Source organism: Propithecus coquereli, unplaced genomic scaffold (genome assembly GCF_000956105.1).
Source record: "Propithecus coquereli isolate 6110/MARCELLA unplaced genomic scaffold, Pcoq_1.0 Scaffold370, whole genome shotgun sequence".
NCBI lineage: Eukaryota > Metazoa > Chordata > Mammalia > Primates > Indriidae > Propithecus > Propithecus coquereli.
The window spans coordinates 2554016-2579250 of NW_012149397.1; the positions used below are offsets into that span (position 1 = coordinate 2554016).

The window sequence follows — 25235 nt, forward strand, 5'->3', positions numbered from 1 at the left end:
TTTCTATTTTTAGTAGAGACGGGGTCTCGCTCTTGCTCAGGCTGGTCTTGAACTCCTGAGCTCAAGCAATCCTCCCTCCTCGACCTCCCAGAGTCCTAGGATTACAGGTGTGAGCCAGCGCGTCCGGCCTTACAATCGATTTTTAAAATATGGATATATTTAATTGTGATGAAATACACATGATGTAAAATTGGCCATCTTAACCACTGAGTGTACGGTTCATTGGCATTGCGTACATTCACATTTTTATGCAGCCATTACCACCATCCATCTTCAGAACTCTTCATCTTTCAGAACTGAAACCCTTTCCCTATTAAACATAACTGGCCATTCCTCCTAAAACCTGGCCCTGGCAACCACCATTCTACTTTCTGTCTCTATGAATGTGACCATTCTAGTTACCTCATATAAGTGGATCATATAGTACTTGCCTTTTTGTGACTGGCTTATTTCACTTAATGTAATATCCTCCTAGTTCAACCATGTTGTAGCATGTGTCAGAATTTCCTTTTTAAGGCTGAATAATATTTCACTATATGTGCACCACATTTTGTTTATCCATTCATCAGTCAGCGGAAACCGGGTTTGCTTCCACCTTTTGGTTATTGTGAAGAGTGCTGCTCTCCCTGTTCTCAGTTGTTTTGTGTATATACTCAGAAGTGGAATTGCTGATCATTTGGTAATTCTGGGTTTAATTATGAGCAGCCATCATACTGTTTTCCATTTTATAGCTGTATCATTTTACGTTACCATCAGCAATGTATGAGGGGTCCAGTTTCCCTACAACTTTGCCAGCACTTATTATTTCTGGTTTTTTGATAGTAGCCATTTTAATGGGTATGAGGTGAGAAATACAATCGATTGATGGTTATTGATATTGTATTCTGTCACCTTGCTGAACTTGTTCATTTGCTGTAATTTTTTTTTTTTAATGTGTGGATTCTTAAAATGGTCTGTATACATGATTAGATCATCTGCAAATAGAAATAATTTTACTTCTTTCTTTCCTATCCGGATGCCCTTTATTTGTTTTTCTTCCCTAATTGCCCTGGCCAGAACTTGTAGTACAATGTTACATGAAATATTGAGATATCCTTGTCTTGTTCTTGATCTAGGGAGAAAGCTTTCCGTCTTTCACCATCGAGTTTGTAATGTTTGCTGTGTGTTTTTCATAGATGTTCTTTTGAGTGTTCGTTTTTGTTTAATATACTGAAAGGATGCTGGATTTTCTGAAATGCTTGTTCTGTATCTATTGAGATGATCCTGAGATCATGAGGTGCATTCCTCTATTAATATGGCATATTACATTGGTTGATTTTTATATGTGGGACCACTGTTGCATTTCTGGGTTAAATTCCACTTCATCATGGTCTATAAGCCATTTAATATGCTGCTGAATTTGGTTTGCTAGGTTTTTCTTTTGAGGATTTTTGAATCACAAGGGATATTGGTCTGTAGTTTTCTAGTGGTATTGTTGGCTTTGTTACTAGCGTAATAACGGACTTCACAGAATGAGTTAGCAAGTGTTTCCTTGTCTTCGCTCTTCAATTTTTTGGTAGAGTTTTGAGTATTGGTGTTGATTCTTTTTTAAATGTTTGGTAGAATCACTAGTGAAGCCATCTGGTCCTGGGCTTTTTCTTCTGTGGTAGATTTTTGCTTATGGATTCAGTCTCTTGTTATCGATGTGTTGTGATTTTCTATTTCTTGAGTCAGTTATTGGTAGTTGTGTGTTACTAGTAATTTGTCCATTTCATCTAATTGACTGGCATGCAGTTGTTCATAGCGTTCCGTTATAATCTTTTTACTTCTGCCATGTCGGCAGTAGTGTCCCTTCTTTTGTTCCTGATTTTAGTAATTCGAGTCCTCTCTTTTTTCTCTGTCTAGACAAAGGATTGTGTCATATTTGTTGATCTTTCAAAGAAACAACTTTTGATTTTGTTCATTTTCTCTGTTTTCTCTCCTACCTAGTATTTCATTTATCTCCACTCTAACTTTACTGTTTCCTTCCGTCTGCTTGCTTTAGGTTTAGTTTGTTACCTTTTTCTGATTTCATAAGGTTGAAAGGTTATTGATTTGAAAATGTTCCTCTTTTTGATATAGATGTTTACAACTATGAATTTTCCTCCAAGTAACTGCTTTCTCTTCATCCCATAACCTTTGATATGTTGTGTTTTCATTTTTATTTACTTAATTTATTTCTGATTTCTCCCTTGATTTCTTCTTTGACCTATTGATGATTTGGAGTGTTTAATTTTCACATATTTGTGAGTTTCTGAAATTTTCCTTTGATACTGATTTCTAATTTCATTCCACTGTGTTTAGAGAACATTGACTGCATGATTTCACTCTTTTTACATTTATTGAGACTTGTTTTGTGCTTTGACATAAGGTTTGTCTTTAAGAATGTTCCATGTTTACTTGAGAAGAATGTGTAATATGCTGTTTTTGGCTGGAGTGTTTTATAGATATGTTAGGGCTAGTTGGTATATTCAGTGTTCAAGTCTTCTTCATTGTTGACTTTTTGTGTAGTTCTAGGTATTAATTTAACATCTTAACCTAAATGGTCTAGTTCAGATAATACCAACTTAATTTCAGTAAAATATAAAAGTTTTGTTGCCTCCCTCCTCCTTTGTGTTGTTATCGTGATACAAATGACATCTTTCCACATCATGTGCTTGTCAGTACAGATTTGTAATTGTTGGCCTTTGTAGTTGTCCTTTAAATCAGACAGGGGGAAAAAAACCCAAAGTATATTTGTACCTTCTTTTATGTTTACCTATCTATTAATATTTACCTTTACTGGTGCTGTTAATTTCTTCTTGTGCATTTGAGTTTCTGCCCAGTATCTTTCAGACTACAGGACTCCTTTTAGGATTTCTTACAGGGCAGATTTGCTAGCAACAGATTCTTTTAGTCATTGTTTATCTGGCAATATCTTATTTTTTCCTTCATTTTCTAAGGATAGTTTGGTTAGATCTAGAATTTTTGGATGACAGTCTTTTTCTTTTAGCACTGGGGATATGTCATACCCCTGCCTTCTGGCTTTATGGTTTCTGATGAGAAATCAGCTGTTAATCTTCGGAGGGTTCTTTGTGCCTGATATGAGTCCCTTCTCTCTTGCTGCTTTTTGAGATGTCTTTGTCCTTTGATAATTTGATTATGACGTGTCTAGGTGTGGATCTCTTGGGCTTTATCCTAAAATTCACCGATTATCTCTTCTGCCCGCTCAATCTGCTGTTGGGCCGTTCAAGTTACTTTTTCATTTTGGTTATTGTGTGTTTCAACTACAGAATTTCTATTTGGTTTCTTTTTATAATTTCTATCTCTTTATTTTTAGACTCTATTTGTTGAGATATTACTGTCTTTGTTCCTTTTAGTTCTTTGCCCCTGGTTTCCTTTAACTCTAAGCATATTTAACATAGTTGACTTAAGTCTGAATAAGTCCAGTGTCTGGGCCTCCTCAGGGGCAGTCTATTGATTGCTTTTGTTCTTGTATATGGGCCATACTTTCTGGTTTCTTTTCATGTTTTGTGAAACAGCTTTCTTGTTTCTTTGCATCATATTGTCAAAAATGGACATTTTCGACAATATAATGTGGCCAGTCTGGAAAGTAGGTTGTACCCACTCCCGAGGATTTGTCATTGCTGCTTGTGGTAGTTGTTATTGTTTCTTTAGAGACTTTTCTCTGCTACTTTTGTGAAATCTGTATTCTTGGTCACGTATGGCCACTGAAGTCTCTGCTCAGTTGGCTTATTGGGCAGCTAATGCTTTCATAGGTATTTTCTTAAATGCTTGGAACCAATAAGTCTCCCAGGCTTTGCCAAGGGGCTCTGTGTGCCCTTGTGGCCCACTCAACACTCAGCCTTGGCTTCCACTTCCACGGAGCCTCAGACCTGCTCAGAGCTAAGGGCCTTCTAGGTCTTTGCTGAGCCTGTGCATGGCTTTCTAAATTCCCAGTAATAAGTTGGAGCTCTTCAAAGCCTCTGTGTACATCTCGTTACTCAGCTTTTTGTTTTTATCTTAGGTTAGCCTATTGCTCCCACCGTTACCCACTGTCTCAGGAAGCCATGAAGTTAAACAGTTACCTCTAAATATTTTTGACAAATGCCCCTGGGAAAAAGGCCTCCTGCACTGGGTGAGCTCTGGGTCAGGTCAGTGGAGGGTACCTGGCAAACGGGGATCTTCCTGGGAACCGAGAGATAGGTTGCATGACGGCAGTCCTCTGAGAATGAGGCTTTGGAGATGCTCGTGCCCTGCTCTGCGTGCTGTGTGGCAGCCAGGCTGCCGGTTTCCACTGTGACTGCAGCTGCTGGTTTGCAGAGTTCCCTTGGAGCTAGAGACAGGGTGGGAATAGGGCATTTAAAGTGCCAAAAAGCTCACTCTTACTACAGTAAGTGCTGCCTGGATTGTTGCAAGTCTTTGGTCAATTTTCTCAGAAAACTGGCAAAAATGGTCAGAATTAAAAATTTTGGTGAATTCTGGAAATTGACCAACATCACCTTCTTTTCTTTGTGGAGTTATAACTTTCCAGGCTCTTGGGAAAAGAAAGTATGTGAGCCATTCCCTTTCATTGTCACCATATATAACAGATTTTTAAGAAATATTTTTTACTGTGAAGCAATAGCTACTCATGTAACCGGTAAAATATGACATTGTCTGAATTAGGTAACCTGCCTTCCCACCTAACTCATATTTTCAGTTTGTGTATCTTTCTAGACTTCTTCCTGTGCCAACAAAAATACGCATATGATTTGGGTAGAAATGACATGGAGATGCCTTTCTCTCCAATGTTCTAATGTTTACGTGCCTGTGCGTGCACGGACAGACGCTTATAAGGCAAAAATGGGATCATGCTGTATGTACTTTGTCTGCTAATTGCTTTTTTTCACTTAAATAACACTTGAGGATTGTTTGTTGTATATCCTTTAAGGACTTTTCAGTGCATATTTGGATGTATGCATGTATGTTTGCACACATACTTTTTTTGTGAAGCAAAAGTGACATCATACTACATGCATTGTTTTGCCATTTGCTTTTTTCCTTGAATAAATCTTGGTGGTTCTTAGTTCTGTGCCTTTCTGGTGGTGGCTCTATATCATGTATTCATTCCTTCACTCAGCAGGCTGCTTGCGGTGCTGGCCCCACTGAGCGGCTGGGCTGTGATTGAGTCATCCTCGGTGGTGACTGTCTCCCTTGCTCCAGGGTGTTGCTGTTATCACGACTGCAGTGGACATGTTGTCTCTGTACTTTTTTGCGTCGTGCTAGTTTTTCTAGATTCCTTGTAGTTTTGCCAAGTTGGAGGCATGCACATTTTAAATTTTGATGTGTACCAGCAAGTTGCCTTTCAAAAGGTTACGCCAGTTTATCTTCCCACTGGCAACGTGAAATTATTTGTTAACCACATCCTCCCTGTTACTGGATATTATAACTTTAAAGATTCGTTAATCTCATTACCAGAATCTAGCCATGTAATTTTAAGGTGACTACTGCTTTGTTCCTTGCTTGTTTGAAGGGCTGGGCCTCGGAGACAGGGTTTCCTGGGGTGCCAGGCTGGTGGCCCCCTTCCCTACTTAGTGACGTGCATCTGCAAAGGTGGTGGCACCTCTTCCAGGGCAGGGCTGCAGCCCGTCTTAATCGTCTTCTGTCACTTACGCTGTTCTGTGTGTTCTCGTTGGCACAGTGCAGTCACAACAGCCAGTCATCTGATGCCCTCCTGTTGGTGTTTTAACAGGTAGCAACTGGGAAGTGGAAGCAGATAAGTAAATACTGTCCCCTCGATCTCTACTCAGGGTAAGGGAACGCTTCTCCTTTGCCCCCTGTGCCACATTCCCTGGAGGTGGGGGTGGTGTCCTATGGGAGATGTCCTGTGAGGTGGGGTGGGGGGGTATTTATGAGATAGGGCCGGGCTGGGGTGAGGAGTTCCTCTTCAGGGTCCCCTTTGCCATGAGCACCTGAATTCCCCGGGGCTTCGTGCTCATGGCTTGATGTGGTTGCTGACTTACTGGTTTTTCCCTCATCCAAATTGTGACCAGGTTTGACAAACCCTCGACTCCCACCCATGTGGACCCTCACAGTTGATAGTTTAAGCCTTTGCTCTCTTGCTACTCTGCAGATATTGAAAAGTGTGTGGCACTGGTGGCTGTTTCTGTGAGGGCAAGGCCTGCCTGCAGCCATTGGTTGGGGTCTTGGGTCTCTGCTGCCCTCCTGGGCCTGCCCCTCGCTCTCTGCGGCCTGGCAGCTTTGCTGTGCGCTCCGTGTGCTGCTTGCCTGGGCAGCCCAGGGTGCAGTCCCTGGCTCGGAGCCTTTGTGGGTCAGGAAGGCTGGCAGGTCTCCTGCCTCCCGTGACTGCTGCCTTGGCCAGGGTCCCTCATGTCTCCCTTGGGCCCAAGGGTCAGGACCACCCCCGCCCCCTGCCTCTGGCAGGCACGTACCTGGCTGTGGAGCCACATCTGTGACCCACTGGGGCGGGCAGCAGCCGTGAGGGCCTGTAGTTGGGGAGACGTCACTGGACCTAGGCAGGCTCTGGGTTTCCCAGTTCGGCCCCGGGAGCACTGGCATGTCCTCTGAGCCACCAGCAGGTGTGTGTGCAGAGATAGGTCAAGTCCAGCTGCTTTTAAACCTTGTCAACCCTTTCCCCTTCTAGAAACAAACAGAGAATGCACTTTGCCTTGAAGAGTTTGCTGCAGGAGGCACAGAACAACTTGAAGATATTTAAGGTAGGCTGCTTCCATTTTATGGTGGTTTCAGGGTGGAGCTGCAGGTGAACCCGCCGCGCTCTGTTTCTGATGACAGGATTTCGGTGACCACACAGACGAGGGCAAGAGGCTGGGCTGCCTCAGGCACAATCCTGCATGTCTGACATCCCCTTTGGGGGTCCTCACGTCCCCATTGTCCACACAGTTGTCCACACGTGCCTGTTGGCTTACACCTTCCAGCCCCAGACCTTGGCCCGTCTTTTTTCTGAGACTGTCCATAAGGACAACATGGGTGTGACCCCAGGTTGTCTGTAGCCCTGGGGTACACGATGTCAAAGCCTTGGCCACTGCTAGGTTGGCCTCAGTCTCCCCTGATGTGTAGATAGGTGAACCTTGGCCAAGGGTGGTTCTGGCACTGTCCAGCTGTCGTCCTGACCTGGGGGGGTCACTGAGGCCCTGGGGCTGCCTGGCCTACTGCTGGGAGTGGGGCCCGAGGGGACAGGAGGAGAAGGTGGAGCCAGTAGGGTTGGGGCGTCAGCAGAGGAGAGGCTGTGGGAGGAAGGGGACGAGGTGGGGGGCAGGGCTGGCCTGGGTGGCAGGTGGCTGTGCCTTTTGCCCATGTTGGAGACATGTTCTCTGGGGCCCCCCTTGTCATTGCCCCAGTCCTCATCCTAGCCTCATGAACTGTCACACGTAAGTGGCAGCTGGGGACGAGATCCTGGGCTTCCTGCAGGAGCTGGGCCCCTGGCAGCCCTCACAGGCATTGGATCTGAGTACGGAGGCCAGGTCACTGGGCGCCGGTCTCTCGGCTCCTGGTGCCGTGGTCTGGAGGAGGGAGCTGACGGACTGAAGCCCTGTCCTCTCTTGCTGCTGCGTGTGGCCCGTGGCCTGCTGCCCACCGGACATCTCAGCAGTGGGTGGGTGGGCCTTTCTTGACCCGCCTCCCTGGGTCTGGCTCAGAAATCCTGCTGTCTCGGGCACGGCCAGAGTGAGTGGTTTTATTCCCTGTCCGCCTCCACCTTCCCAAACGTAGGAAAGGAAGACATATTTCAAAGGCAGTTTTTAATTTTTAACTCTTTTTTTTAAGGACTTAAGGAATAGATTCCCATTCATTGGGGGATTTGTTTGAAGCCTGTGGTGAGGGTGGCATTTTGTCCTAAGTGGACCCTTTTCTGACCTTGTCAGACCCACACCTAAGGTCCCCAGGGCCCGGGAGCCTGGCTGGCTGCCACTTCTGTTAAAGTCAGCATGGAAAAATCCTGAGATTAATGAATTCTTTCAAAAGAAATGGATTAAGAGAAGTGACACGGAATTGCTTTTTAAGATGACAGGACAGCACCGTGACACATTATCCATCCTGCATTCCCAGCTTTCCTGAGCAGTCCAGGCCTCCAACCTTGTGCAGCTTAGTGCTCAAACCCAGCAAGGCAGAAAACTCCCAAAGCTCTGCAGTTCCGGGTGTGGAGAAGCTGCCTGGGTCGTGGTCAGTGACCCCACACTGGACACTTGTGATGAGAGGCACTGGGGGCTTGTGGGGTGTTTGACACGGAGCTGCTGCTCTGCTGCCCGAGTAATGGACACCCTATGAGGTCCTTGAGTGGCTGTATTTGTACATGTCAGATGCCACCCACCTGCTGCAGACCTCGGCCTGTGCCCCCAGCCCACCTCCTGCCTGCCTCTGGTGCTGGACACATCCCAGCCCCCGCCAGCGTTGCCAGCAGTGGTCTCAGTCGTGTCCCCATCACACTGAGGGCTCAGACAGTGCCCAGAACAGGAGACTTCCAGGGAAGGTTCCACAGGACCCAGTGAGGGAAGAGAGCCCATCCACACCTCTTGAGAGCTGGGATTGTCCCCATCTGTGGCAGCTAATTATCGCAAAACTTAGCTTGAAACAACCGCTTGTCCCCTCACAGTTTCTGGGGCTGGGAGGTGAGGAGCAGCTCAGCTGGTTCTGGCCTGGCGTCCCTGGAGGCTGGGGCTCACCTGAAGGCTTGCCTGGGGCCAGCAGTCTCAGTGCCCAGCCTGTGGGACTCCCCAGGGCTGCGCATTGTGGCCTCTGTGATCCTAGGAGAGCCACCAAGACAGAGGCCATGGGATCTTTTGTAACTTAATCTTGTAGGTGGTGTGCCCTTGTTTCTACCCATATTCTGTTGGTCACACTGATCAAACCTGGCGTGGAGGGGACTCCAGGGTGTGTCAGGAGGAGGCAGGGGCTATGAGGGGCTGTCCTGGAAGTGCTGATCACGCCATCTTAGGGATAAAGGAATGAGGTTCAGACAGGTTCACCACTCTCCTGGGGTTGGCTGCTACTCCGGGGCCTTTTCCCCGGACACCACACGAACACCCATACAAGTTGGTGTTGGGCCCACTGGGTACGTCAGCAGATGTCCCTGCCTACATCTGAGTGGAAACATCTGAATCCCAGCATTACTGCTGTAAAGAGTTTCTTTGCTGGGCTGGGCTTGGTTTAAGAAGGCAGGATGTTCTCAAACATGAAGGTTTCCACACTGGTGACGCCGCAGCTTCTCCCACCGCAGCTCGTGGCTCAGGCTGCACCACCCAGCACTGGGGTCACCCTGGGGCCTGGCCCCGAGCCCAGGTCATATTCTTCCACGGTGATGGCGCTGACTACAGACCGTTGCTCTCATACAGTTGCCTGCTCCTGGCCAGGGCTGAGTCCCTTGACTTCGAAGTAGCCGGGCTGGTGTCTTTGGGAGTTTGTTGTTTTGTGCTGAGAGCATTTATTCATGGCTTCCAAATGTGCTGTGGCTCACCAAGGGTGCTTGTCCGGCCAGGGCACTGGTCTTCAGAGATTTTTTTGTTGGTTCTGTTTCCTTTTTTGGGGACAGGGTCTCACTCTGTTACTTGGGCTAGAGTGCAGTGGTGTCATCATAGCTCACTGCAACCTCAACCTCCTGGGTTCAGGTGATCCATCCTCCTGCCTCAGCCTCTGGGTAGCTGGGACTACAGGAAAGCATGCCACCATGCCTGGCTAATTTTTGTATTTTTTGTAGAGACGGGTCTTGCCGTTTCCCAGCCAGGCTGGTCTTGGACTCTTGGCTTCAAGCGATCTTTCCACCTTGGCCTCACAGAGTGCTGGATTGTAGGTTGTGAGCCAGTGTACCCAGCCTGGCCTTCAGTTTTTGAAAACTTGTCCTCCTTTTCATTCTCAGTAGGCTATGCCACTTGGTTGATGGCACAGCAGGTGAAGGTGGGTTTCCCTGAAGGAACTAGCGCGTGTGCCGACCCCAGGTGGGGCAGTCTATACAGTGGGGCTCTTTGCTCGCACCCTGTGCACGCACCTCGCGTGTGGCGGGCACTAAGGTATTGTCCTACACATTTGTTGGATCGATGTTTCCCTCTCTCACTTCCCCACCTAAAGAACGGTGAGCTGATTTACGGCTGCAAGGACGCCCGGAGCCCCGTGGCTGACTGGAGTGAGCTCGCACACCACCTGAAGCCGTTCTTCTTCCCCTCCAATGGCCTGGCCAGCGGGCCCCACTGCACAAGGGCAGTGATCCGGGAGCTGGTGCACGTCATCACGCGGGTACTGCTTAGCAGCTCGGACAAAGGCCGGGTGGGCGCCTTGAGGCTGCGGCCGGGGCCCCGGGGCCCACGTGTCTGTGAAGCCAGCCCTTTCAGCAGGAGCCTACACTGCCAAGGTAGGGCCCAGCCTTCCGTGGGGCCTCAGGACTGTCCAGTCCCCATGGGTGGCCAGGTAGAGTCGGCAAAGTGACCTGGCCTCATGGTGTGTCCGTGGGCATCGCTTGGGCTTCCCAGCGTGGGGCTTTGCTGCCTCTCACACCTGGGTGGAAACTCCCTCTTCCGCCTTTTATCTGGGTTCATAAATTGCAGGACACACTTGGGCGTAGGGCTTTCCCAACAGTATTGTCCATCTGTCTGTGCATTCTCTCAGCCATTTGCAGGATGTTTTCAACTGTGTTTGAGCCTCATTGCAACCCTGGGGGCAGGTTTTCTTCAGCCTGTTTCTTCGACAAGGAGAACTGAGGCATGAAGTCCTTTGCTGGGAGGCCTGACCGCCTTAGGGTGTCTTCACTAGCCTGGGATGAAGACACAGGCTCTTGGGGCCACAGACAGGCAAGAGCTGAGCCAGACCTGGCTGCTGCTGTGTGTCCCGATGTCTCACGAGCTGAGGCCGCTCGAGACTCTGGGTGGGAACCTAAGGACAGTTTGAAGACAGCGGCTCCACTTATGGGCGACCAGAAGCTCACCTGTGCCCCGGGCCCTGCCTTTCTCTCTGCTCCCCATGCCGATGTTTTCTTACCACAGGTGAATTCTGTGGGATTTTTTTTCTTGTTACAAAAGTGATTCCTGATCATTTCAGAAAATTTTGGTAAAATTATGACCATAATCTGGGCAATATAACTGCTTTATGGCGCCCGTCACTGAGGTGGTCTGGGGCACTAAGAAGAGGCACCCCAGCGCCTGCACGTCCCCAGGTCGTCCTAGACGCACACCCAGGAATGAGCACAACCCGTGGGAATTTTAACTTTTAAAACAATAAGTTCATACTCCACGTTATTTATAACCTGATTTTTTAACTTAGCATAAATCTGCATCTATATCAGCAAATGTATTTATTCAACTTTTATTGACCATGTATCCAATATTCTACCACATGGATGTCCTGTAACTTTAACACATCCCCTCCAGTTGGGCCTGTGAGCTTTTATTCCTATTTTCCTCTGTGTCTGGTGTGGCTGGGGCTGTCCCCGCGGCAGTGGAGCCCAGCGAGCGCGCGCTGGTGTCTGAGTGTAGGGCCCTGGCGGGATCTGCAGGAGGCCGTGTGGTTCTCCTGCGTGGACTGGCTCCTCACCGCCTTCGCCTGTAGTTTGGTCTTCGCGGGAGACGGTTGCTCCCTTTAGAGGTAGGAGATGGTTTGCGGTTTGGTGTCTCCCAAGCTCACTTGGCACCTTGTCTACAGCAGGTGTCAGAGAACCGTGAGTTTTGAATGGAGTTTTGTTTCTGCATCTGCCATACAGTAACAGGTCCTTGTCGGTGGCTTTGACCACTGGCCACTGTCTGCGTGGCCAGCCCAGGCCTCACCTGCGTCTCAGCGTGGGCTCGTGGCTCTGGACTCTGCAGACAGGGTCCTGGGGTTGTCCTCCCTTAGTGATCTTACAGATTTGGGGATGTCAACATGATCTTTTGAAATTCTGTGCCTTGTCTTATTTAGAATAAAGATTTTCTTTCTAAACTTAAACCATAAAGTGACTTCTGTGACTGGTGGAATGGAAAGGATGCTCTGAGGAGAGTTGTTTGGAGAGGCAAGGCACAAAGGGAGACGCCAAGGTCTCTTGCCCTTCCTTTGTACACGGCCTGGTGCGTCCAGCATGGTCCAGGCTCGTGCCAGCCCTGTGAGGCTGGCACGTCATCTGCCCTTAGTGCCAGGCCAGGGTCTAGTCCTTGCCTGTGGTGACGCCCGTGTGGCTGAGCCCAGGGTGAGCCCTGTGGTCTGCGCCGGCCTATGTCTCCCCCACATTCTTCCGTCTTTGATAATCAACCTGCTCTCGTTTTCCCCTGATGTTCTTGGTAGGAAAAAACACCCCAGAGCGCTCCGGGTTACCGAAGGGCTGTCTTCTGTACAAAACCCTCCAGGTGCAGATGTTGGACCTGCTGGACATCGAAGGCCTCTACCCTCTGTACAACCGGGTTGAGCGGTACCTGGAAGAGTTTCCTGAGGAGAGGTGAGGCCAGGCAGTCCCCCTCCTGGGCAGCCCTGAGGGGAGACCATGGGGGTGGACAGGGTCAGAACAAAACTCCCAGGGCCCGGCTTCCCCAGAGGACAACACAGATCAGCCACACCCTGCCCCAGGGGCCATGGCTCGCGAATTCAGTGTCTTGTAAGGCAGGACCAGGGTCCATGTGAAATTAGTGCTCACTTACTGGTTTCTAGAAAAGAAAGCACATCTGTGCACCTGACAATTCCAAAATCCCGAGTCAGGGCCGAACCTGTAGAGGGCAGTGTTGCTCCACCAGCCGGGCGGCTGCTTGAGCTGCTGCATCAGCAGAGCCACAGACCCTGGACTTGCGCTGGAGGTCACTGGGGTCCACGCCTGCAGTGTCTGGCGGGACCTGGATCCTGTCCTTCTCACTAGCCTTCACTTGCATCTCTGACCCAGGACGCCACTTGTCAGGAACAGAAGGGGTCTCAGCTTCAGAGCTCCCTAGTTCTGGTCTTGCAAGTTTCTATTTAAAACCTCGGCACTTCAGAACCAAGTTTAATATGAGGAAGCGATGGATCCGTTAGGTGCTTTTTAAAATGAAACGTGTGATTGTTAAATGGTGCTACAGGATGGTAGACCGTGTAAACACTTTAAGAAACAATTTCCAGGCGACTTCGTCATCCTGTTTTTATTGTGCTTTCTTCTTCAGAAAAACGTTGCAAATAGATGGGCCTTATGATGAAGCATTTTACCAGAAGCTGCTTGATCTTTCCACCGAGGATGACGGGACAGTGGCCTTTGCGTTAACGAAGGTGGGCAGACCCATCTGGAAACATGTGGTGTGCTCCTTAGGCTCTTAGCACTAACTTGGGTTTTTCCACTACCTACCCCTGAGGATTAAAGCAGAAAAATTGAGGATCTAAAACAGAAAGTAGCCGATGTTTCCGCCAGATGGACCAGGGCAGGGGATGGTACGTTTAGCTTTTGAGGAGGGTTTCCCTTGGTTCAGTTCTGCCCCAGCCTGTGCTGTCCTGAGCGGGGTGTATTCCCTGGTTGGGCCAGGCCCCAGGGATGGCCCATCTTCATTTCTTCTCAACAGCCTGGAATGGGCTCCCTACCAACCGTCCCTTTCCTCAAAGTCCTCGCTAGGGGGCCTGGGCCCCACCTGCGCCTCTCTTCCTCAGAACGCAGGCCGAGGAGCAGCCTGGGAGAGTCTCCTAGGGAAGACGCCGGGTCCCGTACTTTCTGGTTCTGTGAAATTCAGGGCTCTGTGAATGTGAATAAGAAAAAAATTGCATCTTTATTTTCACTAACTTTTACCTGAAATTTAGCATTTCCTTCCATTGTGAATGTGGCAGGACCCAGGATTCTGCCACTAAGAGAAATCAGACCTTTCACCTCTCACACTGTAGTTGCAGACTGCTCCAGATGTCGTTCTAGTCATCACTGCCTGAGATGCAATGTATTACTATGGAACACATTTGTTTTTAAAAATATTTTGGTATTTTACCTACACCCTCTATATTTTATGCACTTAAAAATGTTATTCTGAGGCCGGGCGCGGTGGTTCACGCCTGTAATCCTAGCTCTCTGGGAGGCCGAGGCGGGCGGATTGTTTGAGCTCAGGAGTTCGAAACCAGCCTGAGCAAGAGCGAGACCCCATCTCTACTAAAAAAAAAAATTGAAAGAAATTAATCGGACAACTAAAAATACATAGAAAAAATTAGCCAGGCATGGTGGCGCATGCCTGTAGTCCCAGCTACTCAGGAGGCTGAGGCAGGAGGATTGCTTGAGCCCAGGAGTTTGAGGTTGCTGTGAGCTAAGCTGACACCACGGCACTCTAGCCCGGGCAACACAGTGAGACTCTGTTTCAAAAAAAAAAAAAAAAATGTTATTCTGAAAGGGGTCCATAGGCTTTACTAGGCTGCCAAAGGTTTTATAAGACACTGAAACAGTGAAGAAACTCCGTTCTCTAGGGGGTGAGGCGATGCTCCTCGTGCCCACATGCTCAGCGGCGCTGGAGCCCTGGGCCTCACCTGTCCTGTCCTGTCCACATGTCTGTGGTTCCACTTGGGAAAGACCCTTCAGTGCTTCTCTGGCTGAGGATGCAGCTGTAGGTTTTTGAGGAGGACTGAGGGTGTCTTGTAGAGCCTAAACTGAACCCCTGAAGCCAAAGGCCGTAGCAGAGTTAGCCAAAGCTAACGGCAGATCTGTCCTCGGGGCGGGGAAGGTTGCAGGTGGAGCCTCTGGGTCAGGATAAAGCAATGGAGTCTGCCATGTGCTGTCCAACTTGAGTGCATTGATTTAGGAATAAACAGCAGCATTGCTTTTTTTTATTTTCAAGAGAAAAAACAAGACTTTATTTTCTTTTTTATACATTTCTATATTTTAAGTTTCCTGCTAAATAAGTATGGATTACTTTTTAATTTTATTTCAGTCTTTAAACGGCATAATGTATACGCAATTTTGATGTAAATGGCTAGAGTAGGCATGGCACACCTATCAGAATGGCTAAGATAAAGACAGTGGGACAACATGGAACGCTGGCGCAGAGAAATGGGATCTGTCATCCGTTTCTGACGGGGATGGAATAGAAGGGTCTGCTCTTTCTCTCTCTCAGGAAGTCAGGTTCCGCTAATTGCATCTGAAGAGGATGGTTGTGAAGCTGAAGCTGGGGAGTGGGTTGAGAACATGCCTGCACAAAAGTTCCTTCATGCATGTCGTTTGTCTGGTTGAACCTTGTAGCTGTGAAGGGAGCTGTGAAGGGAATACTGTCTTCATTCTAGTGCTCAGGAGACTGAGCCCACAACAACTCTTGCATTCACCTGTCATGTGGGGTTCCGTAGCAGGGGTTAGCAGACTTTCTGTAAAGGGCCAGAGAGTAAGGCATTGTAGGCCGTCTGGTCCCTGTTGCAGCTACTCACTTCTGCCTTTGTAGCTCAAAAGCAGGCACAGACAAAATGAAACAAGCAGGACTGTGTCCCAGGAAAGCTTTGTCTACAAAAACAAGTGGTGGTGGGCTGGACCTGGCCCCTGGCCTGTAGTTTGCTGACCTCTGTGCAGTTTTGCTTGTTTTTTTTTATATTCCATTCTTTGTTCTACTGGTTTGGAAGTTGTACCTTCTGTTTCTCTCCCTTCAGTGGTTTCTTGTCCAGTTTGACCCTGCATACTTAAAGTCTAAAGTTAATCAGTTATGTAACACCTCAACCCCCACACAATATAAGGACTTGGGACACTTAATTCCAGTAGTCCATCCAGCTTATGTGTAGTTATTGTCTGGCATCCTGTTGGTCTTGTTTTTTCAAAGTCCTAATTTCGAGTATTATTTTATACAGATGTTCATTTAGATTTATCCATGAGTTCGCACATATCATTGCCTGATGCTCTTGCACCTCAGATCTTTCTCCTTTTTCTTTTTTTCTGTGATAGCCTTATTGAGATATAATTTATATACCATACAATTTACCTATTTATAGTATACAATTCAGTGGTTATTACTGTATTCACAGATAATGTGAAACCATCACCACAGTTACTTTTAGAGATTTCCATCACTTCAATAAAAACCCCACACCCTTTGCTATCATCCCATTGTCTCCCCATCGCCCCAGCCCTAAGCAGCAACTTACTCACTTTCTATCTCTATAGACTTGTCTATTCTGAGTATTGCATGTAAATGGAATCATTTAATGTGTAGTCCTTTGTGGTTGGCTTCCTTCACTTAGCATAATGTTTTCAAGGTAGGTTCGTCCATGTTGTAGCATGTATCTGTACTTCATTCCTTTTCACAGCTCAATAATAACTCTGTTGTGTGGACATATCCATTCATCAGTGAATGGACATTTGGTTGGTTCCACTTTTGGGCTATTCTGATCAATGCTGCTATAAATATTTGTGTAAAAGTTTTTGCATGTTTTCACTTTTCTGGGTTATATACCTAGGAGTGGAATTGATGGGTCCAATGGTAACTTTATGCTTAATTTTTGAGGACCTGCCAGATTGTTTTCCAAAACCACTGTACTTTTTACCTTCCCACCAGCAGTGTATGAAGTTTCCTATTTTTCCACGTCCTCACCAACACTTATTTATACCTGTCCTTTTGATTTTCGCTGTCCTAGAGAGTGTGCAGTGGCATATTGTTGTGATTTTAATTTGCATATCTCTGAAGACTAAGAACATCTTTTTGTGTGTTTGTTGCCCATTTATATATCTTTGGAGAAATTTCAGATCCTTTGCCTGCTTTTTAATTGTCATCATGTTGAGCTAAGAATTCTTTGTATATTCTGGGTACTAGCAAATATATGATTGGCAAATATTTTCTTCCATTCTGTCAGTTGTTTTTTTTATATTCTTGATAACGTCTTTGTACATTTTTAATTTTGATGAAGTCTAGTTTATCTATTTTTTCTTAAGTTTATACTTTTGGTATCACACCTAACAATTCATTGCCAACAAATCTAAGGTCATGAAGATTTTCCCCTATGTTTCCTTTAAGAGTTTTATAGTGTTAGCTCTTACATTTAGATCTTAGATCCAGTTTGAGTTAATTTTTATATATGATTTGAGGTAGAGGGTCCAATGTCATTTTTTTGTATATAGATATCCAGTTGTTCCAACACCATTTGTTGAAGAGACTATTCTTTTCCCATTGAATGGTCATAATGTTCTTGAAAATCAATTGACTATAGATGTACGAGTTTATTTCTAGACACTCAATTATGTTTCTTTGATCTATATGTCTATACTTATGCCAGTACCCTGTGTTGATTACTGTTGCTTTTTAGTAGGTTTTGAAATGGGAAAGTGTGAGTCCTCCAACTTTGTTGTTCTTTTTCAAGATCGTTTTGGCTGTTTGGAGCTCTTTGTAATTCCCTATGAATTTTAGAATCAGCTTGCCAATTTCTACAAAGAAGCCAGCTAGATTATAATAGAGATTATGGGGAATCTAGATCACTTTGGGTAGTAATTCTTCTGATCTGTGAACATGGGTATTTTTCCATTTATTTAGATCTTTGTTTTCTTTCAACATTGTTACTTAGTTTTCAGAGCATAAGCTAAGGTTTTGTGCTTCTTTTGTTAAATTTATTCCTATTAATAATTTTTTCTTTTTTGAGACATGATCTTGCTCTGTCACCCAGGCTAGGGTGCAGTGGCATCATCATAGCTCACTGCAACCTCAAACTCCTGGACTCAAGCAGTCCTCCTGCCTCAGCCTCCCAAGTAGCTGGGACTACAGGTGCATGTCACCATGCCTGGCAAATTTTTCTATTTTTTTTGTAGAGATGAGCTCTTGCTCTTGGTCAGACTGGTGTCAAGCTCCTGGCCTCAAGTGGTCCTCCCAAAGTGCTAGGATTACAGGCATGAGCCACTGTGTCTGGCCTAAATATTTTATTCTTTTTAATGTTATTGTAAATGGGCTTGTTTTCTTAATTCTGTTTTCAGATTGCTCACTGCAGCTGTATAGAAATATAATTTGTTTTTGTATATTGATCTTATAACCTGCAACCTTGCTGAATTTATTTATTAGTTCTAATAGTTTTTTAGTCAATTCCTTAGGATTCTCTCTATTTAAGATCATCTGTGAATAGAGATAGTTTTACTTCTTCCTTTCCAATTTAGATGTCTTTGATTTATTTTTCTTGTGTGATTGCCCTGACTAGAACCTCCAGTCCAGGGTTGAATAGAAGCGGACATCCCTGATTTGTTCTTGGCCTTATGGGGACAGTATTTAGTCTTTCATCATCATACGTGATGTCAGTGGTAGGCTTTTTGTAGATATCTTTTATCAGGTTGAAGAAGTTCCCTTCTCTTCCTGATTTGTTGAGTGTTTTTACTATGAAAGGGTGTTGGATTTTGTCAGATGCCTTTTCTCCATCACTCGCTTGAGATTATCATGTGATTTTTGCCCTTCATTTTGTTAATGTGGTGTATTATATAAATTTATTTTTAGATGTTAAAACCAACCTTGCATTCCTGGGATAAATCCCACTTGATAGTGATGTATGATGCTTCTTATATGTTGTGGAATTCACTTTGCAATTATTTTATTGAGGATTTTTGGGTAATATTTATAAATTAATGATCTAGTTTTATTTTCTTATGATATCTTTGTTTTTGATATCAAGGGAACACTGGCCTCATACAATGAGTTGGGAAGTGTTCTAGCTTCTTCTATTTTGGGGAAGAGTTTCACAGGAATTGGTGTTAATTCTTTAAATATTTGATAGAATTCACTTGTGAAGCCATCTGGGTCTGGGCTTTTCCTTGTGGGTAGTTTTTTGACTTTTTTATTCAGTCTCTTGTTACAGGTCTAATTATACTGTCTGTTTCTTTTCAAATTAGTTTTGGTAGTTTGTTTTAGGAAATCATTTGTTTTATATAGGTTGTCTAATTTATTGGCTTACAGTTATTTATAGTTTTTTTCCTCTTCTTGAAGAATATCCTTTAGAAGATATATTAGAGAAGGATCTTTGGTAAATTCTATATTATATATCTGGATATGTTTCTATTTCATCCACAGTCTTAAAAAGTAATTTTTTCCAGGTACAAAGAAGGGGTTGATTTTTTTTTCTTATAACATTTAAACATTTCATTCAACATCTTCTGACTGTGGTTATTGCTGTTGAGGTATCTTCTGTTAGTCCATCCTTCTTCCAGAGGTGATCTGTCTTTGTTTTCTGGATGCCTTTAGTCTTCTGTCCCTTACTCTTGTTATTTGATATATTAATACAATGTGATTAGCCGTATTCTTTTTATTTGTCATACTTGGTGTATGTTGTGTTTTCTCTATTTGTGGATTTATGTCTTATTAGTTCTGGAAAATTCTCAACCATTTTCTCCTCAAATATTTTCTCCATTATATTCTCTTCTTCTGGGACTTTAATTAGACATATGTCAGACTTTATCTTCCACACGTCTTAACTGCTCTTTCATCTCTGTGTCTTTGTGCTGCATTCTGGGAATTTTTCTTGGCTCTGTCTTCTAGTTCACCATTTCTTTCTTCAGCCATGTCTAATCTGCTATTTCATTTGTTCATTGAGTTTTCCATTTTAATTTCTGTAAGTTCTATTTGGTTCATTTTCCTATCTCCTTGGTATTTTTTGCTAGATCCTTGTGGTTCGCCTGTTTTTAAATCCCATCTTATATTTCCTTAAGCAATTTATGAAGTTATTTTATATTCTGTATTCAATATATCAGATAACAATAAAACCTCGGTGGTAGAAAGTCTCTTGTTATTGTGACTGTCCCATCCACGTTGCCTTGTTTGATTTTGTTTGCCTTGTTGATTTGTTTGATCTTTTTTTTTTTATTTCAGCATATTATGGGAGTACAGGTGTTTAGGTTACGTATGTTGCCCTTGCCTCCCCCTCCATTTGTTTGATCTTAATCTGTAGAATCCTGGAGACTCAAATAGAGGGTGGGGATGCTTAGTTTAAGGGAAGAGTCCGTGGTTTAGATCTTCTACCCTGTGGCTTATCCTAGAAGCAGTGCTGACAGTGGCACTTGCCTATGAGGTAGTTTGGTCTTCCCAGTTGCTCCCTGCTCAGAGCTCTAATTTAAGCTCTTTTGGGGGTGGGTGGTGAGAAGAGGGGGTCGGTTTGGGGATTTTCCTTACTTTCTACACGCCCAATAGTATATTAAAGGGAATGTTATCAGGGATCTAGTTGATTTGTAGGAGGGCTCCTGGAAGTCCTCCATAACCTGTCTCTTTAGTGTGTTCACACCATTGTTACTTATTTGGGTGTTTTTTAATGTGTTACTATTAATTATAATGTTGGCTTTTACATTTTTGTACTTTTACCCATGTGCACATAGCATAAACATTTCTGTAAGACAGAGTCTTAGAAATAAAGTTGCAGGGCTTATTTTTGATACATTCTGTCACAGTGTCCTCCCCAAAAGATTTTACTAATGTTCCTTCTTTCAACAATTAAGGAAACAGTTTCCCATGCCCTGACAAACATTTGATATTACTAGCATTTAAAATATTTGAATTAATTTTCTAAGCTTTTGTTTCAATTAACCATTTGCATTGTGAAATAGTAGAACATACAGAAAAGTACACAGAAAAAAATGTGTAACCCAGTGATTGTCATGAAGCAAACTCTTGTGGAACCACCACTGAGGTCCAGACATGGAACACTACTGGCAGTCTACCAGCATTCCTGTCGGTGTCTTGTCCAAGTATTCTTCTTTCCTTTCTTCTCTGGGTTAGCTATTGTACTGACTTGTACCTCTGTAGAGTCTGTCCTATATGGAATCATGCTATATATATTTGTGTCTTCTTTTTTTTTTAGCTCTATATAACATTTATGAGATTCACCTTTGTTATTACACACATTTCCACATCTTCAATGCTTTATAGTGATCTGTGAATGGCTATATAGTAAGTCCTCACTTAATGTCATTGATTTAAGTGAAATCACCTATACAGCAGGTCCTCAAATAACATTGTTGTGTTCAAGGTCATTGTGTTATAACATTGATGAGAAAAATAAAAAATGTTTTGTTATATGTCATTTCACTTACAGTCCCAGTTTCCAGTAATCTGTCTACGAAGCTAAGCGAGAAGTTACCGTACCACAGTTTATCTGTTCTACTGTTCATAGACATTTAGGTTGTTCCCAGTTTTTGGCTGTCATGAATTAAGCTACTGTGAACATCCTTATACAGATCCCTTGTACATGTGCACGCATTTCTGTTGGGTACATGCCTAGGAGTGGAATTTCTGGGCAAGAGGGATGAGTGCATTTAGCTTCAGTAGATACTGCAGAACAGTCTTACCTGTTTACTTTCCCTGCAGCAGGTTTGGAGTAACTTCTCCACACTCTCTCCAACTCTTGTTTGTGAGTCTTTTTAATTTTAGCCACTCTGGTGAGTGTGTGGTGGCATCTTGTTGTGGTAGTGAAGTTAAGTAGCTTATTGTACGTTCACTGGATTCTCTCTTTTGTGAAGTATTTAAGTTACAATTTAAGTCTCTTGCCTAGTTTTCTTGTAGAAATGTCTTTTTCTTAGTGAAATTCTTTATATATTCCAGATAGACGCCCTTTGTCAGTTATACATGCTGCAGATTTCTTCTACTCTGCACCTTGTCTTTTCACTCTTAATTGAGAACTTATAAGATGATAAGTTCATAATTTTAAAGTAGCCTAATTTACCAGTCTTTTTTCTATTTAAGAAGTCTTTTTCTGCCTTAAGGTCCTAACGGTATTTTCCTGTGCTATCTTTAGAAACTTTATTGTTTTATTTTTCACATCTTGGTGGATAAACATCTGCAATCAATTTTTGGGATGGTGTGAAGGAGAATTTTCTTTTCTTTTCTAATGCAGTTGTCCCAGGATCATAGGAATTGTCCTGAGCAGTATAGAGTCACAACAAGTCTTGATATCCAGTAGAGCAAATCCTTCTACTACATCTTCAAGAATGTCTTGGCTTTAAAAAATGCCATGGCTATTCTTGACCTTTTGCATGTCTCCGTATATTTTAGAATCACCTTGTTCAGTTCTACAAAGAAAAGCACGAACAAAACTGCTGGGATTTTAATTGGTGTGACATTAAAATGATGACAAGTGTTGACATCTGTATAGTATTCAGTCTGCCAACGTGGACACTTTTAATTTTTTTAAATGATATTTAATTTGTGATAAAAATGTTTTATAGTTTTCTTCAGAGAGGTCTCATATTTTATTAGATTTATCTTAACATATTTGGTGGTTTTAGATGTAAATGGTATCTTTAAAAATATTTTTAAGGTGTTTATTCTGGTTATATAAGAATGCAATTGATTTTTCTATTTTGACCTTATATCCGCAAATTTGCTTACTTTTTTTTTTCTTTTAAGACAGAGTTTCACTCTGTCGCCACAGCTAGAGTGCCATGGTGTCATCATAGCTCACTACAACCTCAAACTTCTGGGCTCAAGTGATCCTCCTTCCTCAGCCTCCTGAGTAGCGGGGACTACAGGCATGTGCCACCACGCCTTGCTAATTTTTCTGTCTTATAGAGATGGGGTCTCACTGTTGCTCAGGCTGGTCTTGAACTCCTGAGCTCAAGCAATCCTCCTGCCTCTACCTCCCAGAGTGCTAGGATTATAGGCATGAGCCACCATGCCCGGCCCTTTGCTAACTTATTAATTCCAACTATTACAGCTTCTTTTGGATTTTCTTTGTTTATAATCATATTGTCTGTGAATTTGATTTTTTTCCCTTTCCAATCCTTGTACCTTTTACTTATTTTGCTTTACTTTATAGAGTTAATTTGTGATAGTGGGAATTTGAGTCTTGTTCCAAATCTCAAAGAGAAAGCATTTTATCATTAAGTAAATTGTCTAGTGTAGGGTTTTTTAAAAATAGATGACTGTTATCAGATTAAAGAAGTTTCTATTACTGATTTAAGAGTTTTTTTTAAAAAATCAAGAGTCAATATTGAATTTTATCTATGCTTCTTCTGTTTCTTTTGAGATAATCATATGATTTTTTTTCAATTTTCTGTTAATGTTAATTGCACAATTTGTTGTGATGTATTATTCTCTTTATATATTATGATACTGGGTTTGCTATTTTTTGGGTACTTTTGCATATGTTTGTGAATGATTTAGAGGTATACTTTCCCTTTTTGTAATGTGTGTATAAGATCTTAGTGTCAAGGCATGTCCCTGCCTCATAAAATACTCGAAGTTTGTTTGCTCTTCTTCTATTCTCTGGAATAGGTGGATTAAGACTGGTGTTATTTCTTCCTTAAATGTTTTATAGAATCACAGGTGAAACCATCTGGGCCCATAATTGTCTTTGTAGGAAAGTTTTAAATTATGAACTCAGTTTCAGGTTTTCTGTTTCTTTTGCTAGTTTTGGTAAGTTGTATTTTTCTAGAAATTTGTCTGTTTTATGTACATTTTCAAGATTTTGTCGTATGAGCTGGGCATGGTAGCACATGCCTATAATCCTAGCCCTTTGGGAGGTTGAGGTGAGAGGACCGTTTAAGGCCAGGAGTTTAAGACCAGCTTGGACAACAGCAAGACCCTATCTCTACCAAAAAAAAAAAAAAAAAAAAGCCAGGTGTGGTGGTGCACACCTGTATTCCCAGAAATTTGGGAGGCTGAGGCAGGATGATCACTTGAGTCCAGGAGTTTGAGGTTGTAGTGAGCTGTGATAACACCATTTTACTCTAGCCTGGGCAATGGAGTGAGACCCTGTCTCAATCCAATAAGCAGAATCAGTTAATAGGGTTACTGAAAAAAAAAACAAAAAACAAAACAGAAAAAAAATTGGCATATGACTTTTTGGGGTGATATGCTATTATCTTTCATGTTTTATAGGGTATGAAGAATACTCTCTTAACCCTGACATCTGGTATTTGTTTTCTCTCTCTGTCTCTGCTATGGTCTGAATGTGTCGCCCCAAATTCATATGTTGAAATCCTAACTCCCAAGGCGATAGTATTAGAAAGTGGGGCCTTTGGGAGGTGATTAGGTCATGAGAGCAGAGCCCTCATGATTTGGATTAATGCCCTATATAAGAGATCCCAGAGAGCTAGCTATCCTCTTCCACCGTGTGAGGTTACAGTAAGAAGATGGCTATCTGTGAGGAAACAGGCCCTCACCAGATACCAAATCTGCCAGTTCCTTGATCTTGGACATCCCAGCCTCCAGAATTGAAAAATAAAATTAGGTTTTTTTTAAGCTATACCAATTTATGTTATTTTGTTGTAGCAGCTTGAATGAAGTAAGACACTTTCTTAGTCATTCCTACCAAGAATTTATCAATTTTGTTAGTTTCATAAAAATTTACTTTTGATCCATTTATACTGTATGATTCTTCTCCATTTCATTAATTTCTTACCTTGACTATTTCCTTTTTTCTATTTGCTTTGGATAATTTGTTCTGTCTGTAGCTTCTTCCTGATATAAATGCTTATCTAAGTTTTGGCACTACTTTTTTTCTAAAATATATATTTAAAGTTTTCTTCTAAAATGGCTTTAGCTACATTCCCACAAACTGTATTTTCAATATTATTCAATCAAAATATTCTAATAATATTCTATTATTAGAATTTCTCCTTTGACCTATGGAAGTACTTAGAAGGGAATTAATTACCAAACACATGGGGATTCTCATCATCTTTTTTGTATCGATTACTGGCAAACTGCATTGTGGTCAGAGAGCATACTCTATATGATCCTGTGAAATTTGTTGAGATTGGCATTTAATCCTTTAAAGTTTCTTGTGCCTTGCTTTATAGATTAACTTTTAAAAATAATGCTTCTGTTTCATTAAAAAAGGTGGTGTCTTCTGAAATTGTTGGGTGCATTGTTCTATATCTGCCCATCAAGTCAAATTAATTGTGGTGGTCATATCTTCTACAGTCGATAATGATTTTACTATCTGCTTGTTCCATAAGAAAGATGGGTTGAAATTTTCCATAATTATGGATTTGTCTATTTCTTCTTGTTTATTTCGAGGCTATTTTGTTAGGTGCCTCCAATTTAGAATTGTTACATCTTTCTTGTGAATTGAATTTTTCATTTTGAAGGGTCATTTATCATTGTCAAGTGTCTTTTATCTCTGGTCATATTTTTTACCTTCGGGTTTGCTTCATCTAATATTAGTGTAACTTCTCTCATTCTTTTGCTTAATATTTGCACTGTATGTCTTTCCATCATTTCATTTTTAACCTGTGTCTTTGTATTTTAAATGTGGCATGATTTGGTTTTTTATCCATTCTGATATTTTGTCTTTGTCATTTAATTAGACTTAGATTTGGGCTTCAACTTTTAAATTTTTCTTAACTATTTTAGATTTCTTTTCCTCTCCTCTCACAGTCTGTTGGGTTATTATTTTTTATTATCATTCTCTGT

At 43.1% G+C, this 25235-nt stretch overlaps 1 protein-coding gene across 1 annotated transcript in view; it reads left to right on the top strand.

Moving 5' to 3' along the window:
- Positions 1–25235, top strand: part of IPPK (inositol 1,3,4,5,6-pentakisphosphate 2-kinase) — a 56504-nt gene that overhangs the window by 20737 nt on the left and 10532 nt on the right. The window contains exons 7-11 of the mRNA XM_012651843.1: positions 5732–5790; positions 6644–6716; positions 10078–10357; positions 12253–12403; positions 13092–13194. Coding sequence (XP_012507297.1) covers positions 5732–5790; positions 6644–6716; positions 10078–10357; positions 12253–12403; positions 13092–13194 — 666 coding nt within the window. The remainder of the gene's footprint in view (positions 1–5731; positions 5791–6643; positions 6717–10077; positions 10358–12252; positions 12404–13091; positions 13195–25235) is intronic.